The 15,429-nt window shown below is 41.6% G+C and overlaps 1 protein-coding gene across 1 annotated transcript in view; it reads right to left on the bottom strand.

The window, feature by feature from the left end:
* Positions 1-804: 804 nt before the first annotated feature.
* The window catches only part of trir (telomerase RNA component interacting RNase), a 31,538-nt gene continuing 16,913 nt past the window's right edge, over positions 805-15,429 (bottom strand). Inside the window, exon 3 of the mRNA XM_056243473.1 lies at positions 805-1,218. Coding sequence (XP_056099448.1) covers positions 1,111-1,218 — 108 coding nt within the window. The 3' untranslated portion in view covers positions 805-1,110. The remainder of the gene's footprint in view (positions 1,219-15,429) is intronic.

Below are 15,429 nucleotides of genomic sequence, written 5' to 3'. Positions count from 1 at the left end.
AACTTGTGCAGCTGCTCTAGAAGTGCCCAGGATTTTTAATTTGCATGTTTTAAGGGCACTTTGCAAATGATTTTGGTCTGAAATGTAACTTCAGCACTATTGAATTGTATCGTTTTATACATACTTGAGCTTAATGCAATACAAAGTAGGTTCAACAAACAGTTTATCAATTTAAACTGATTCTAGTCAAGAGGGATATATAGAGATATGAGAGCAAATGTCACTTCCATCATTTTTTTAATGCATGCCTTAAAATGATTAATTCGAGGTTATTTAATGTTTTAAATTAAATAAGGTGTGCGCTTATAAAATCTCACTGTTACTGTCAGACTCTACTCTTTACACAGGATTTAGATCACTTTTAAATATCTAATTCAATAATGTTAAAGGTTTTGTGTCAACAAATTACACTTGACAATGCAGAAAGCGTTATATGATATAATCATGTTATATTAATTATTATCAGTGGTAATTTGGACTGAAACAAGTTTTAAAGTCAAGTACTATTGACTATGACCAATTTACCTTTATTTAAATTAGATTTTCTGAAAAAAGAAAGTGCTTAAAGACAATAAGCACTTTTTGTTGTGTTTTAGATAATGGCGTTTATATTACACATGGCAAGTAATTTCATCCAAAAACATAGAAGCAAACGTCATACAAAGGTGGAGATTCAATCCAGAATCATTTGTAATTATTTTTGTTAAAGACAAAAGCATGGTATCCGAACTGTAGTAAAGTGTGTAAAATGCATTAACAATGAGATGGGGTGTTCGTTACGTCACACAGAGCCAGAAGACGGGCGATTCTGCGGTACTGTGACTTTAATTTCATCATCAATCTTCATCAATTGACATTAAAGTACCAAACATGTGGAGTACAAAATATCAACAAGGTGAGCGAGAGCTTTTCTAATGCCATGGACTGAAGAATACACTGCAAATTACATCATAAAAATAATCAGAATCCAACAGACGGTCAAATACGGCAGCGCACAAGGTAAAACGCAATCTGGAAACAGAGTTGAAGGAAAAGAGCGTGAATAACTGTGTGTGTGTGTGTGTGAGAGGATGATGATGTGGCAGTGCGGCCCACAGGAAGAGCTCCAGTCTATTTGACCAGCGGTCTGGTCTTATCATCGTCTCCACACTGATGCGCTTTATACTTTTTCACTTCTGCCATGTATTTAGTCCAGGCGTCTCCTTTCCCAGTCTCCGCCTGCATTAAACACACACACACACACACACACACACACACAGATCAGTGAACACATGAAAACTACTACACACACACCATTTATACACTACCACTTAAACTGTTGGGTATGGAAAGAAAGAAAAATAACTGAGAAAAATGATATTTAGTCCTCAGATGCCATGTCTGCAATTTATAGCAACTCTAGCATTATTTCCATCTCAAACGTATGGAAGCTTGTTTTCGCCACAGAATGAAAAATAAAAAAGGTAACTACGACTTTTTATCACACAATTCTGACTTTTTTTCTCACAATTGCGAGATATAAAGTCAGAATTGATTGATATAAAGTCAGAATTGCGTGTTATAAAGTCCGAATTGCGTGTTATAAAGTTAGAATTGATTGATAAAGTCAGAATTAATTGATATAGTCGCAATTGCGTGTTATAAAGTCAGAATTGCGTGTTGTAAAGTCAGAATTGTGTGAGATAAACTATTGTTTAAGAATTTAGTTAGTTTTTAGGAAACGTTAGGGTTTTTTTTCCCTTAGAATTGGCCTGATAACTCGCAATTGTGAGTTTATATCTCACAGTTCTGAGAAAAGATGTCAGAATTCTGAGATGTAAACTCGCAATTGTGAGATAAAAAGTCTCAATTCTGTCTTTTTTTCTCGCAATTGCGACTTTTTCTCATAATTGCGAATTTATATCTCAGAATTGCGACTATTTCTCAGAATTGCGACTATTTCTCAGAATTGCGACTATTTCTCAGAATTGCGACTATTTCTCAGAATTGCGACTTTATTTCTCAGAATTGCGACTTTATATCTCGCAATTGCGACTGTATATCTCGCAATTGTGACTATTTCTCATAATTGCGACTTTATATATCAGAATTGCGACTTTATTTCTCAGAATTGCGACTTTATTTCTCAGAATTGCGTCTGTATATCTCGCAATTGTGACTATTTCTCATAATTGCGACTTTATATCTCAGAATTGCGACTTTATTTATCAGAATTGCGACTATTTCTCAGAATTGCGACTTTATATCTCGCAATTGCGACTTTATTTCTCAGAATTGCGACTTTATATCTCGCAATTGCGACTTTATATCTCAGAATTGCGACTGTATATCTCGCAATTGTGACTTTATTTCTCATAATTGCGACTTTATTTCTCAGAATTCTGACTTTATATCTCGCAATTGTGAGATAAAAAGTCGCAATTATTATTATTATTTTTTTATTCAGTGGCGGAAACAAGCTTCCATAGAAACAGATTCATAAAAAAGAAGTTAGTACATTAATAACCAGCGTGGTTGAACGACACATTTGCGATATGATAGTTACGTCGTTGTACAGGGAACGCAGACGCAGAGAGAGAGAAAGTGGAAAATTATGGTTTAAAAAACTATTGTGTTATATGACACGACTGTTGCTAGATAAACATGTAGGAATGAAATCATATGCTTTACAAACATTTCAATCAAATAAATCAAACTGAAAAAGTGATACATGAGAGAAAAATTATATTTCATTGCATGTATAACCAGGTCTATGAGATGAAAATTATGACAAAAAAGGCAAAATTATTACAGAAAAGTCCTAAATTATAACATTAAAAAGCTAAAATTACAACATGAATTGCCGAGATGAAAAGTTAAAATTATGACGTACTTAATCGAAATTATGAATCTAAATTACCTAAATTGACCAAAAAAAAAAAAGGAAAATGACGACAAAAATGTTCAAATTAAGAAAAAAAAAAAAGGAAAATGACGACAAAAATGTTCAAATTATGACAAAAAAAAATATTATGAGTCTAAATTGACATTAAAGTCATAATTATGATATGAAAAGCCAACATTTTGGCATAAGTATAATAAAAAAATGTAAAAAAAAAAAAATCTAATTATGACATTAAAAAAACTAAATTATCACATGCTACATTTGCATAAGTCAAAATTGACAGTCAAACCTGAGTCTATATTATGACATTACATTTTTTTACAGCAAAATAATTTAATTTAAAAGCCAAAATTAACTAAATTATGACAGTCTACTCTACATAGTCAAAATTGAGTGTCATAATTGAGCGTCATAATTGAGCCTACATTTACATAAAAATTGACAAAGTCAAAATCGAGAGTCTAAATTATGACGTTAAAATTACAAATTCAAATGACAAAAAGTAAAATATTTCAGTTAAAATTATGACAGTCAATGAAACTTAAAATTATGATAGACTAAATTATGACAAGTCAAAATTATGACAAAAAGTCAAAATTATGACAGAAACAGTCAAAATTATGACGGTACAATTATGACATAAAAAAGTAAATTTTGATAGTTAAAATTATGACAGGCTAAATAAAGAAAAAAAAGTCAAAATTATGAGGCTAAATTATAATATAAAAGGTCACAATTATAACAATAAAAATGATGAGAAAAGGTTAAAATTTTGACAGTCAAAATTATGACAGGCTAAATGACATAAGTAAAAAATGATGACAAAAAGTCTAAATTATGATAAAAAAAAGTCAAGCCAAACCAATGACAGTGAGAATGAAGACACAAGGAGTCGTGCCTCAGGAGTGAGCAGGCACACGGGGGCCGTTATGTAGCGGTTTGAAAACGCACTTGGCGAAGGGAACAATGACAGACAACATAATTTCCTCCTCCTCCTCATCTTCACCTGGGATGTTCCCATGGCAACGCAGCACGGTGTACCCAACACATTTCTACCTATGAAACTTATTTAAGCATAAAATGTGTGCCTGCTTTCCTCTATCAATTAATGCAGTAATGTAGGTCTATGGTTTCTGTGTGTGCATTTGTTATATGTATATTGTGTGTTAACGCAGCCTCGAGTCCATTTGCTGTATGTATGTGGTGTATTAATGTAGCTTTGAGCCCAAGACAAATTTCCTGGAAAAAGGACAATAAAGTTTACAAAAATGGCAAAAATGTGTGAAATACTCTCCCGTCATCTATAGCTTTAAAATAAATCACAAATCTTCGTAAATTAAAAATTAGGCTTGCATATTTTTGTACAAACATTAAGGGGAAGAACAGCATTTGTATCAATCTACACCTGACCCATACAATATTTGAGGCTAATTTGTTCCCACATGTAACTATACCTTGCTTTCATTGATGGACTACTGATAGACCCTGTATTGGAGGGTTAGTGTTCAAGTTCAGCTTCATTCCTCTTAATGAACCTGTAAAAGCGCTAAATTTGGTCGGTGTTTGGAGATCTGGAAACCCCATTGAGTAGAAACTACACCTTATCCTCGACACGGCATCTCTCTTATTCGAGAATAGTCTATCTTCTGTTCTCCAAGAAACTTCGTTTCTCTAAATACCCGGCTTTGTGTAAACGTGGCCTTATTTGCTGCGCCACACCGGCCGCCACATAGCTTATTGCGTTTCGTTCATTTTTTTAAACGCTATTTAAAACACATAGCGTATTCTTTCAGTTGCATTTCCTTTCCCTGCTCTCCCTCCGTCTCTCTGTCACTCACGCGTCTCTCTCACACACGTTGCATCATGCAGTATTTGTCCTGAAAAGTACTGAGTAAATGTCTGAAAAACTACGCCTTTATTCAGCATTGTATTGTCTTCCGGTTCTGTTGTGGATCCGCGTTCAGTGACGCCGCTGACGTAAGACGCCGCTGACGTGTGTCTGGTGCGTCCGACCGTCCGTGTATTCGGGTTCAAATAAATATGGCTGGGCAAAAAATGCAAGTCTTTCTCTGTGTGGAAATCCTTAGACATGTTTGCGAAGATTGTTTCGTTTACAGCGTGCGTCTCCCTCAGACTGTAAACGAAGCTCGGGCGCACCAGACACACGTCAGCAGCGTCTTACGTCAGCGGCGGCACTGAACGCAGATCCACAACAGAACCCGAATACACACACACACACACACCAGATACACGTCAGCAGCGTCTTACGTCAGCGGCGGCACTGAACGCGGATCCACAACAGAACCCGAATACACACACACACACCAGATACACGTCAGCAGAGTCTTACGTCAGCGGCGGCACTGAACGCGGATCCACAACAGAACCCGAATACACACACACACACCAGATACACATCAGCAGCGTCTTACGTCAGCGGCGGCACTGAACGCGGATCCACAACAGAACCCGAATACACACACACACACACACACCAGACACACGTCAGCAGCGTCACTGAACGCGGATCCACAACAGAACCCGAATACACACACACACACACACACCAGACACACGTCAGCAGCGTCACTGAACGCGGATCCACAACAGAACCCGAATACACACACACACACCAGACACACGTCAGCAGCGTCTTACGTCAGCGGCGGCACTGAACGCGGATCCACAACAGAACCCGAATACACACACACACACCAGATACACATCAGCAGCGTCTTACGTCAGCGGCGGCACTGAACGCGGATCCACAACAGAACCCGAATACACACACACACACACACACACCAGACACACGTCAGCAGCGTCACTGAACGCGGATCCACAACAGAACCCGAATACACACACACACACACACACACACACACACCAGACACACGTCAGCAGCGTCTTACGTCAGCGGCGTCACTGAAAGCGGATCCACAACAGAACCCGAATACACACACACACCAGATACACGTCAGCAGCGTCTTACGTCAGCGATCCACAACAGAACCCGAATACACACACACACACACACACACCAGATACACGTCAGCAGCGTCTTACGTCAGCGGCGTCACTGAAAGCGGATCCACAACAGAACCCGAATACACACACACACCAGATACACATCAGCAGCGTCTTACGTCAGCGGCGTCACTGAACGCGGATCCACAACAGAACCCGAATACACACACACACACACACCAGATACACGTCAGCAGCGTCTTACGTCAGCGATCCACAACAGAACCTGAATACACACACACACACACACACACACACACACACACACCAGATACACGTCAGCAGCGTCTTACGTCAGCGGCGTCACTGAAAGCGGATCCACAACAGAACCCGAATACACACACACACACACCAGATACACATCAGCAGCGTCTTACGTCAGCGGCGGCACTGAACGCGGATCCACAACAGAACCCGAATACACACACACACCAGACACACGTCAGCAGCGTCTTACGTCAGCGGCGTCACTGAAAGCGGATCCACAACAGAACCCGAATACACACACACACCAGATACACGTCAGCAGCGTCTTACGTCAGCGATCCACAACAGAACCCGAATACACACACACACACACACACACCAGATACACGTCAGCAGCGTCTTACGTCAGCGGCGTCACTGAAAGCGGATCCACAACAGAACCCGAATACACACACACACCAGATACACATCAGCAGCGTCTTACGTCAGCGGCGTCACTGAACGCGGATCCACAACAGAACCCGAATACACACACACACACACACCAGATACACGTCAGCAGCGTCTTACGTCAGCGATCCACAACAGAACCTGAATACACACACACACACACACACACACCAGATACACGTCAGCAGCGTCTTACGTCAGCGGCGTCACTGAAAGCGGATCCACAACAGAACCCGAATACACACACACACACACCAGATACACATCAGCAGCGTCTTACGTCAGTGGCGTCACTGAACGCGGATCCACAACAGAACCCGAATACACACACACACCAGACACACATCAGCAGCGTCTTACGTCAGCGGCGTCACTGAACGCGGATCCACAACAGAACCCGAATACACACACACACCAGACACACATCAGCAGCGTCTTACGTCAGCGGCGTCACTGAATGCGGATCCACAACAGAACCCGAATACACACACACCAGACACACGTCAGCAGCGTCACTGAACGCGGATCCACAACAGAACCCGAATACACACACACACACCAGACACACGTCAGCAGCGTCACTGAACGCGGATCCACAACAGAACCGGAACACGATACAATGCTGAATAAAGTCGTCGTTTTTGTTATTTCTGGACCAAAATGTGTGTCCGATGCTTCAAAACATTCTAACTAGCCCACTGATGTCACATGGACTACTTTGATGATGTATGTATTTCCTTTCTGGACAAGGACAGTATATCGTACATACATTTACAATGGAGGGACAGGAATCTCTCGGACTAAATCTAAAATATCTTAAACTGTGTTCTGAAGATGAACGGAGGTCTTACGGTCTTGGAACGACATGAGGGTGAGTCATTAATGACATCATTTTCATTTTTGGGTGAACTAACCCTTTAAGATTGAAGCAAAATCAGGCGAAAGCCCCCTTCTAAAGGACTGATTACGAATAGCAAAGAAATGAACTCCTCGTTTTCTGATTTCTATTCTAAACTCTATACGTCCAAACTTAATCCCACAAGTCCAAGTTGTCCTGCTTTGGTGCGGTCTCTTGCTCTACCTCGACTCCGCCAGGAGGAAGCTGGATCTTTAGGACAGCCAGTTACTGTGGAGGGGCGTTACAAGGTGTCAGGCTTAGACGGGATCCCGGCAGAGTTATTTCTGAAATATTTCTGTCTACTCGGCCCGGTCTTCCTGACGGTCATCCAGGCGTCAGTATCGGGTGGGGTGGTTCACCCACAGAGGGGTGTGGCAGTTTTGCTCCGGCCGGAAGCAATCACCAAATAGGCTATATTCAAATAAATTGATAGTATTAAATTCTCTTCAAAACTATATCTACATTTTTAATGCCTGTAGGATTAAAATGAAATGCCATTTAAGGCCTTAATTTTCGCAAAATCCATTAAATGACGTTTAATGCTTTTTAATGGAAACCCTGGATCCCGGTGATCCCCTCTGTATTATTACTGAATGATGATTGATTTCTCTAAACTGCAAAATATTGTCATATACAAATATTGTCTGGCTGGCCGGTTTAACGTCTGCAAAAAAGGAGTTGATTTCATTCATGTTTTCATGTTCTCATTCTGGCTTGTTTATTGTCAAGAAAGTGAAAATATAATGTAAAAAAAAAAAATTAATCACGAGTTTTCGCTGGGTCACATGACCGTAATGATAAAATGACTTCCTTGAAGTGACCACTGCATGTTGCCTTCGCTAACGGCCTTGAGAAAGGGCCCTTCGTGAAGAGATCAGTTCTTCACTTTCGATTTGAATAAATGGCGTCCCCGAAGGGCCCTTCAAGGAGCAACAATGCCGTTTGGGATTTGCCCTCACTGTCAATGTCACAAGGTCATAAATTTGACCTTTTACTCACAATTATAACTTAGTATGTCGTAATTAAGTTTAACTAAAGCATTTTTTTTGTGTGTGTGGAAGAAATTCTATACACAACTTTCGCAAACCAGTGAAAAACTTTCACACTTGACAATTTCGCGGGTAGCATTAGTTCATTCGGGGACTTTGAGTACTCCGTATTCAGACACACTATACTCTGTTGGCGGCGTACTGTTTTCACACACTATATAGTAGGAAAGTTTTCGATTTCGGACACCGCTGGGAAAGTTATTGCTGCGTTCACGCAATGTGGTAATTACGAGATGACGACAGCACATGACTTTCCATGGCAACACTATCAACAACAATCTGTAGCAGTCACGTGGTACAAGTCGGAGCTCTCAGCAAATTCCCAGTTTACAATAGAGCTCGGGCGTAGACGTTATGGAACGGTGCATTGTGGGTAACGGCGGCCATTTTAGCGGTATAGCAAAGGCCGGTTTGGAGTAAGTTAATAGCGTCTGGTCGGTCCCCAGCACTGTCTGGCACCAAGAGTTATGGACCTTTACAAATCTAAATTAATACCCACTGGACGAAGAAGTGTTGGCTCTCCACAGAACATACAATATTAATTTTATGTGTTCGCATTTATGAGGAAAAAACTATGTTACAGACGTGACAGTTCCCTGAAAGCGGCACTAAAACTGCTTTAACACTTTTACAGAGACCTCAAAAAGAAAGCACAAAGCCTTTATTTAAAGTGAATTTAGTTTTGTATTAATTGTATCTTAATTTTGATCAATGTTCCATCAACAAATTACCTAAATAATAAGTAAACATAGCAGGGACGTGCACAGGGGGGTTGCTCAGGTTGCCCGGGCAACTGCCCATATGCCCTTCTCACTCAAGTTGCCCTTCTCACTCAAGTCGCCCTTCTCACTCAAGTTGCCCTTCTCACTCAAGTTGCCCTTCCGAGAAAAAAATTAAATCGTACAATGGATGCAGAATTTCACGTAGGCCTAGATAAAAAAAAAATCGCAAAGCCTCATTCACTTCCATTCGGGCACCGAAATTGAAAGTCAGTATGAAGGGCAAACGCTGCACGCGACCATAGACTGCACGCGACCGGCGTAGGGCCACGCAAATTACTTAAGGCCACGCCTCCATCTCGTGTCATAGTCATAGCGCGCCGTCAAATGTGTAGCTACAACATCCACGACAAAATGAAGCGAAACTATCCTTCTGGCCACGAAAAGAGGAAGAAGAAAAAAACCATGAGAGTGAATTGCGGGAACAACAATCAGGTAAACTTGTGTTCTCTCCTCTCTAAGATGTCAGCAAAGTTTGATGTTTTTCGGTCTTGCTAACCTAGCTGGGCAGGCACTGCATCTCTTGCATCACTTTGTGGCTGACAAAAGTGAGAGTAAAATACAATTATTTATTACGTTTGATTTTGATAAACAACAAAGTGCAACGGTGTTTGTTTACTGCAGCTCGGAAAACATAACCGCGCCGCGTGTGTTATCGTGCGTTCATATGCGCGTGCACGAAATGAAACTCTAAACAACTGCACTAATTATGCAAGATAGAAAGCAATGTATTGACAATTTGACATTGATTGACTATTGATTTATAGGCTATATTGAATTTAAAATGTTGATAAGCTGGACATACTGGTCAATATGGATGCACATCCCTCAGTAAATAAAAACCATAAATCAAGAATTGCTTCAACATGCATAATAAAAAATTAAAAAATCATACTGATGCCGAAAATGCCCAGGCTGTAGAAAGAACCAAAGTTAATCCCAAAAGCCAAAGCTCAGGGTTATAATTTATTATTTTCTTCTTATTTATGTTTACGTTAATATTCACTTACTTAATAATATTCATTTATTATCTTAACAATCTATAGAAAATACTCTATTCAATAAATATTGTGTGTTTGAACCTCATTCTGTTCTATATTGTTGTACTTATTCTTTGACTGTTTAAAGGAGGGAGGATTGTATTGGGAGCGCTGAAGTGTCAGGTGTAGAGCTGGGTTTCGATTCAAATTTCAAGAATCGATTCGATTCCGATTCTCAAGATCTTGAATCGATTATCATTATTCGATCCGATCCGATCTGATCCGATTTTCGAGATTTAGATAAGTGTTTTTGTTTTTTCCAGCTGTTACCTGAATTACAGGACTGTAGTTATGCAACATATTGATACTATTAGGCTATTATAGACATTTAACTGCTTGTTTTGAACTTCATGCATGTGTATTGAATGTTAAACAAGTTCATAATGATAACAAACAAGACTGTTTATCGTGGTGACGTGTGGCCTACATGAGGCTTCGCACAGACAGTGAATGAGAGAGATCGGCAGAGCGCGTGCGGATTACCTGCGTCTGTCTTTGAAGTCATATGTATTCGTGAAAAAGGTTGCCGTGTCAAAGGAAAGCGAAATATTTGTCGTATCATCCTTTTACCGTTCACGTCACGGGTATTTACCATAAATGTGCGTCAGCAGCAGCGCTGGTCAGCATTCCACAGCGCGAGGAAGCCGCGGGGAAATAAAATCAGCGAGTCACGCATTGAATCAATGCCATATTGGTCTCTAATAAGTGAAGCATCAGCTTCAGCGTTACCCATGCGACACATTGCTGCTCAGCTGAGCCTTGAAAAGTGGAACTCAAAGTTAAAAATAATTAACACCTTGTTTCATTACATCTCTTTTAATGAATCAGCTTTTTTGAACGTGTTCGTTGAATGAACGAATGACTCACTCAAAGCCCGTTGTTGTAACAGTGTGCGCGCTGAGTGAAAGCCTTTCAATGCGCATACAGGGATCTCCAGTCGCGGCAAGTTAAAGTTCACGGGGAAAATGTAGGCCTATTATTAAATCGATCCTCTGAGTTACGGATCGATCTTTAGAAATTAATATGAAAATCGATTCAGAATTGGTGAATCGATTTTTTCAACACAGCCCTAGTCAGGTGTGATTGTGGCAATGGCAAATGGTTTACATAGCTCACGACATCACAGGTCAGGTAGAGGCCCCTTAGCAGGATTAGGCTTAGGGCCCCAGGGGGAGGTCAGGATCGGCACTGGGTTTAGCAGTCGATTCTGTTCCTTACCGGAATTCCTGTTCCCTTTACGCAATCATATTACAAATCATGCGTAGTTGCCCAGATGAGCAAAAAGCACAATTGAATGTACGGGAAGCCAAAAGGTTAAAAAAGGATTGCATTTTTTTCCGAAATCTAAGCGTTTTTTTTTTTTTTTTATTAGAAGCGAGTTTTTCCCCATCTGTCAATTCAATCCAGATTATTTATTTAAAAAAATAAATAAAATAATAATAATAATAGTTAAAAAACAATAAACAATAATATGAGGAACTCTTTTTCTCATGTGAGTAGTATTAACAAACCATGTGTCAAAAAAGGTGTTTTATGACTTGATTTATGGCCCTGTGTTGGTACAGAGTTGTGTGCCTGTCACTCATGACTGTTGTAGTGTTCTTGTATCAAGAAAACAGTGTTTCTGATTTACGGTGGTAGCTGACAGGCTCCTGTATGTCTAGGAGCTCAGGCTACAACAGCACTTGATATATTGTCACATTGTCACTTCCGGTTTCCGGTGAGAGTACGCTGTGCGCGCTTTGCTGCCGCTTCTCGCTTGAACCTTTTGTTGTTGTTTGTTTGTTTTCGCGTCTACTGTGACATCTTCCTTGCTGAACTGCTGAACTGAACTTGCTGAACTGTCGTTTGCCTGGACTGTATTATTGTAATTTCCCTGTGGATTTTACTTTGGATATCGCGCGGATACTGATGACTTTCCAACTCATCACTGGCACTCATCCAACTCACACTACTCTGTCTGTTTGCTGATCTTCGCGCGACCCCACTGTACCTTCTATGTAGGTGGCTGTGTGGATTACCACATCTCCTCCTGGTGTCGGCCGAATCCTTCCTGCACTGTCGCTGGAACATTGTTGCTTTGCCACTGCTGTATCAATCCGTGGATTAATGTTACAAACTTTGCTACAAACTTGCTCCTCCAGTTCTGTTTGTCACTGTCCGGCACACCTGCTCTTACCCTGCATGAGCTCTCTTCCTATCTCCCCTCACAGTGACTGCTACAGAGGTGAGTGTGTTTCTACCCGCTTGCCTCTTTGTTGTCCTCAATCTGTTCAGTGGTTGGCGTATTAAACTGCGCTGATTACATTGCGGACTGGGTTGTGTTGTGAGCCTGGTTGGCTAACATGTAGTATTAGCGTGGTGTTGCTGTGTCACTTGTGGTAACTTTACTGTGTCGATGTCATGTTTCCCGCTGGCAGCTCGATTAATGTCCTCGCAGCTCGCCTTATGCTGTGCTTGTGTGTTTTTTGTAACTTGGAAATGGAGCCAGTTTACACCTCTGCTGCTCTCAAACTTTATCGCTGCCACGCCCCCCTAGAACCGGCGCTGTATAAACACTGCTGTTCGCTTGGAATTATTCGGCGTCCACGTTATGTTCATCGCTTCAAAAGACAACCGACTCTTATCTTTGGACATGATGCTCAAATCCCAACTGTTTACACACCCGATCGTTGCCGACGATACCAGCCAAAGATCAGGGGAATTAACTTTGACAACCTTCGTCGCCCTCCTAGGCTGCCTCCTCCTGCCTCGTCATCATGTCAGAACTTTAACATTGCCCACCTAAATGCACGCTCAATCACAAACAAAACGGCCATAATAAACGATATCATTGTGGACAAAAAATGTGACTTGTTTTGTCTCTCAGAGACCTGGCAACAACCCAGTGACTGCATTAATTTAAACATGCTGACCCCCCCTGGCTACTGCTACTTATCCAAACCTAGATCTGTAGGGAGAGGGGGTGGGTTGGCTGTAGTGCACCGCTCAGATCTGACTGTTAAAGAACTTAGGCCATTTGAAATTACATCCTTTGAATATATTGCTGTGAAGGTTGTTTCTACTCCACCCCTTATACTATTGCTGATCTACCGCCCCCCTAAACCATCTGTACATTTTCTGTCTGAATTGAATGAACTTCTCACTGTTATTTCATCTCTTTGTTCGGCTATGATTATGTTAGGGGATTTTAACATCCATGTGGATATAAATTGTTCTTACACCTCAGAGTTTAACTCTGTATTGAACTGTTTTAGTTTGACACAGCATGTTGACTTTCCAACTCACACTCATGGCCACACTTTGGATCTGCTCTGCTCCACTGGTCTGAATGACATCTCTGTCTCTGGTTCCATCTCTGGTGTTTCTGACCATAAGCTCATTGAATGCCGCTTTCATATGATCACTCCTCCTCACTCCTCAGAGAAAACAGCTATTACAAGTCGTAACATTGGGTCAATAGACCACAGCATGTTTGCTGCCTCTATACAGGCCTCGCCACTGTTTGACCTTGACGAGCTCTCGTCTGCGGATGACTTGGTTGCTCTGTACAATGGCACCCTGACCAGCCTGCTTGATAGCTTAGCGCCAGTTAGGACTAGACTTGTACCAGCAAATCGTACATGCCCCTGGTTCACCCCTGAGCTCAGGCAACTTAAGGCCGCTGGCCGCCGTCTCGAACGGCTACATAAGAAAACTGGCCTTACAATCCACTCCATGCTTTACACCGAACACACTCAGACGTATAGGGATGCCCTCGATGCTGCCCGCTCAAACTATTATTCATCACTCATAACCTCCTCTATGTCCAGGCCTAAAACCCTGTTCAGGACCTTGGACAAACTCATTAAACCCCCTGTCACTGCCTGTCCTAAGACCCCTGAGCAGTGCCAGGCCTTCTTACACTTCTTTGATGACAAAATTAGCCAAATCTACCAATGCTTCAACCCAAATGCTATCTCTCACTCTTCTTCTCCTTCCTTTCTGGGCCCTCAGCTTTCCCATTTCACTCCTATAGACTCCCTCACTGTCACTGACATTATAAATAAGTCTAACTCCACATCGTGTCAGCTTGACCCTGCCCCCACCCCTCTACTTAAAACTTGCATCACATCCTTATCTGAACCCATTGCATTTATTGTAAACACCTGCCTCAACTCTTGTGTTGTGCCTGCTGACCTTAAAACTGCTGCAGTCACACCCATTCTCAAAAAAACGGACTGCGACCCCACATCACTATGTAACTACCGCCCTATCTCCAACCTCCCCTTCCTGGCCAAGGTATTGGAAAGAGTGGTGGCCTCACAACTACACACCTTTCTGAATCACCATGACCTGTATGAGCCTTTTCAATCTGGTTTCCGTTCTTGTCACAGTACAGAGACTGCCCTTCTGCGCATCGTTAACGACCTTCTACTGTCTGCTGACTCTGGTTCACTTAACATTCTCATACTCCTTGACCTTAGTGCTGCCTTCGATACCATCAACCACAATGTTCTAATCACCCGTCTGTCTGCTATTGGTGTTTCTGGTACAGCCCTCATTTGGTTCCAGTCTTACCTCTCCAACAGAAAGCAGTTTGTGACGCTTGGTCCTCATCAGTCTTCCAAGTCCCCTGTCACCCGTGGTGTCCCCCAGGGTTCGGTACTTGGGCCCCTCCTCTTTCTCATATACATCCTCCCTATTGGCCCGATCATACGCAGCCACGGTCTTAAATTCCACTGTTATGCAGATGACATCCAACTCTATTTGACCACTCACTCTCCAACTGATTCACCACCGTGCTCCCTCACTGACTGCCTCTCTGACCTAAAATTATGGATACAAAACAATTTTCTTAAACTCAATACAGATAAAACTGAAATTCTGCTGATTGGCCCTAAAAGCATCCTTTCTAAATCTCCCCGTCTCACTCTCAATATTGATGGTTCATCTGCCCACCCTACCCCTGTTGTCAAAAACCTTGGCATTTTGCTTGACTCCACCCTTAGCTTTGATCCTCATATCAAATCACTCACTAAGACTGCCTTCTTTCACCTCCGCAACATTGCTCGCCTCAAACCCTTCCTCTCTGTTAGTGATGCACACACTTTGG

This window comes from Rhinichthys klamathensis, unplaced genomic scaffold (genome assembly GCF_029890125.1).
Source record: "Rhinichthys klamathensis goyatoka isolate OS25496 unplaced genomic scaffold, OSU_Roscu_1.1 h1tg000799l_1, whole genome shotgun sequence".
Classification (NCBI taxonomy): domain Eukaryota; kingdom Metazoa; phylum Chordata; class Actinopteri; order Cypriniformes; family Leuciscidae; genus Rhinichthys; species Rhinichthys klamathensis.
The sequence above is the reverse complement of the archived record's forward strand: the minus strand, read 5'-3'. Positions and strand labels throughout refer to the sequence as shown.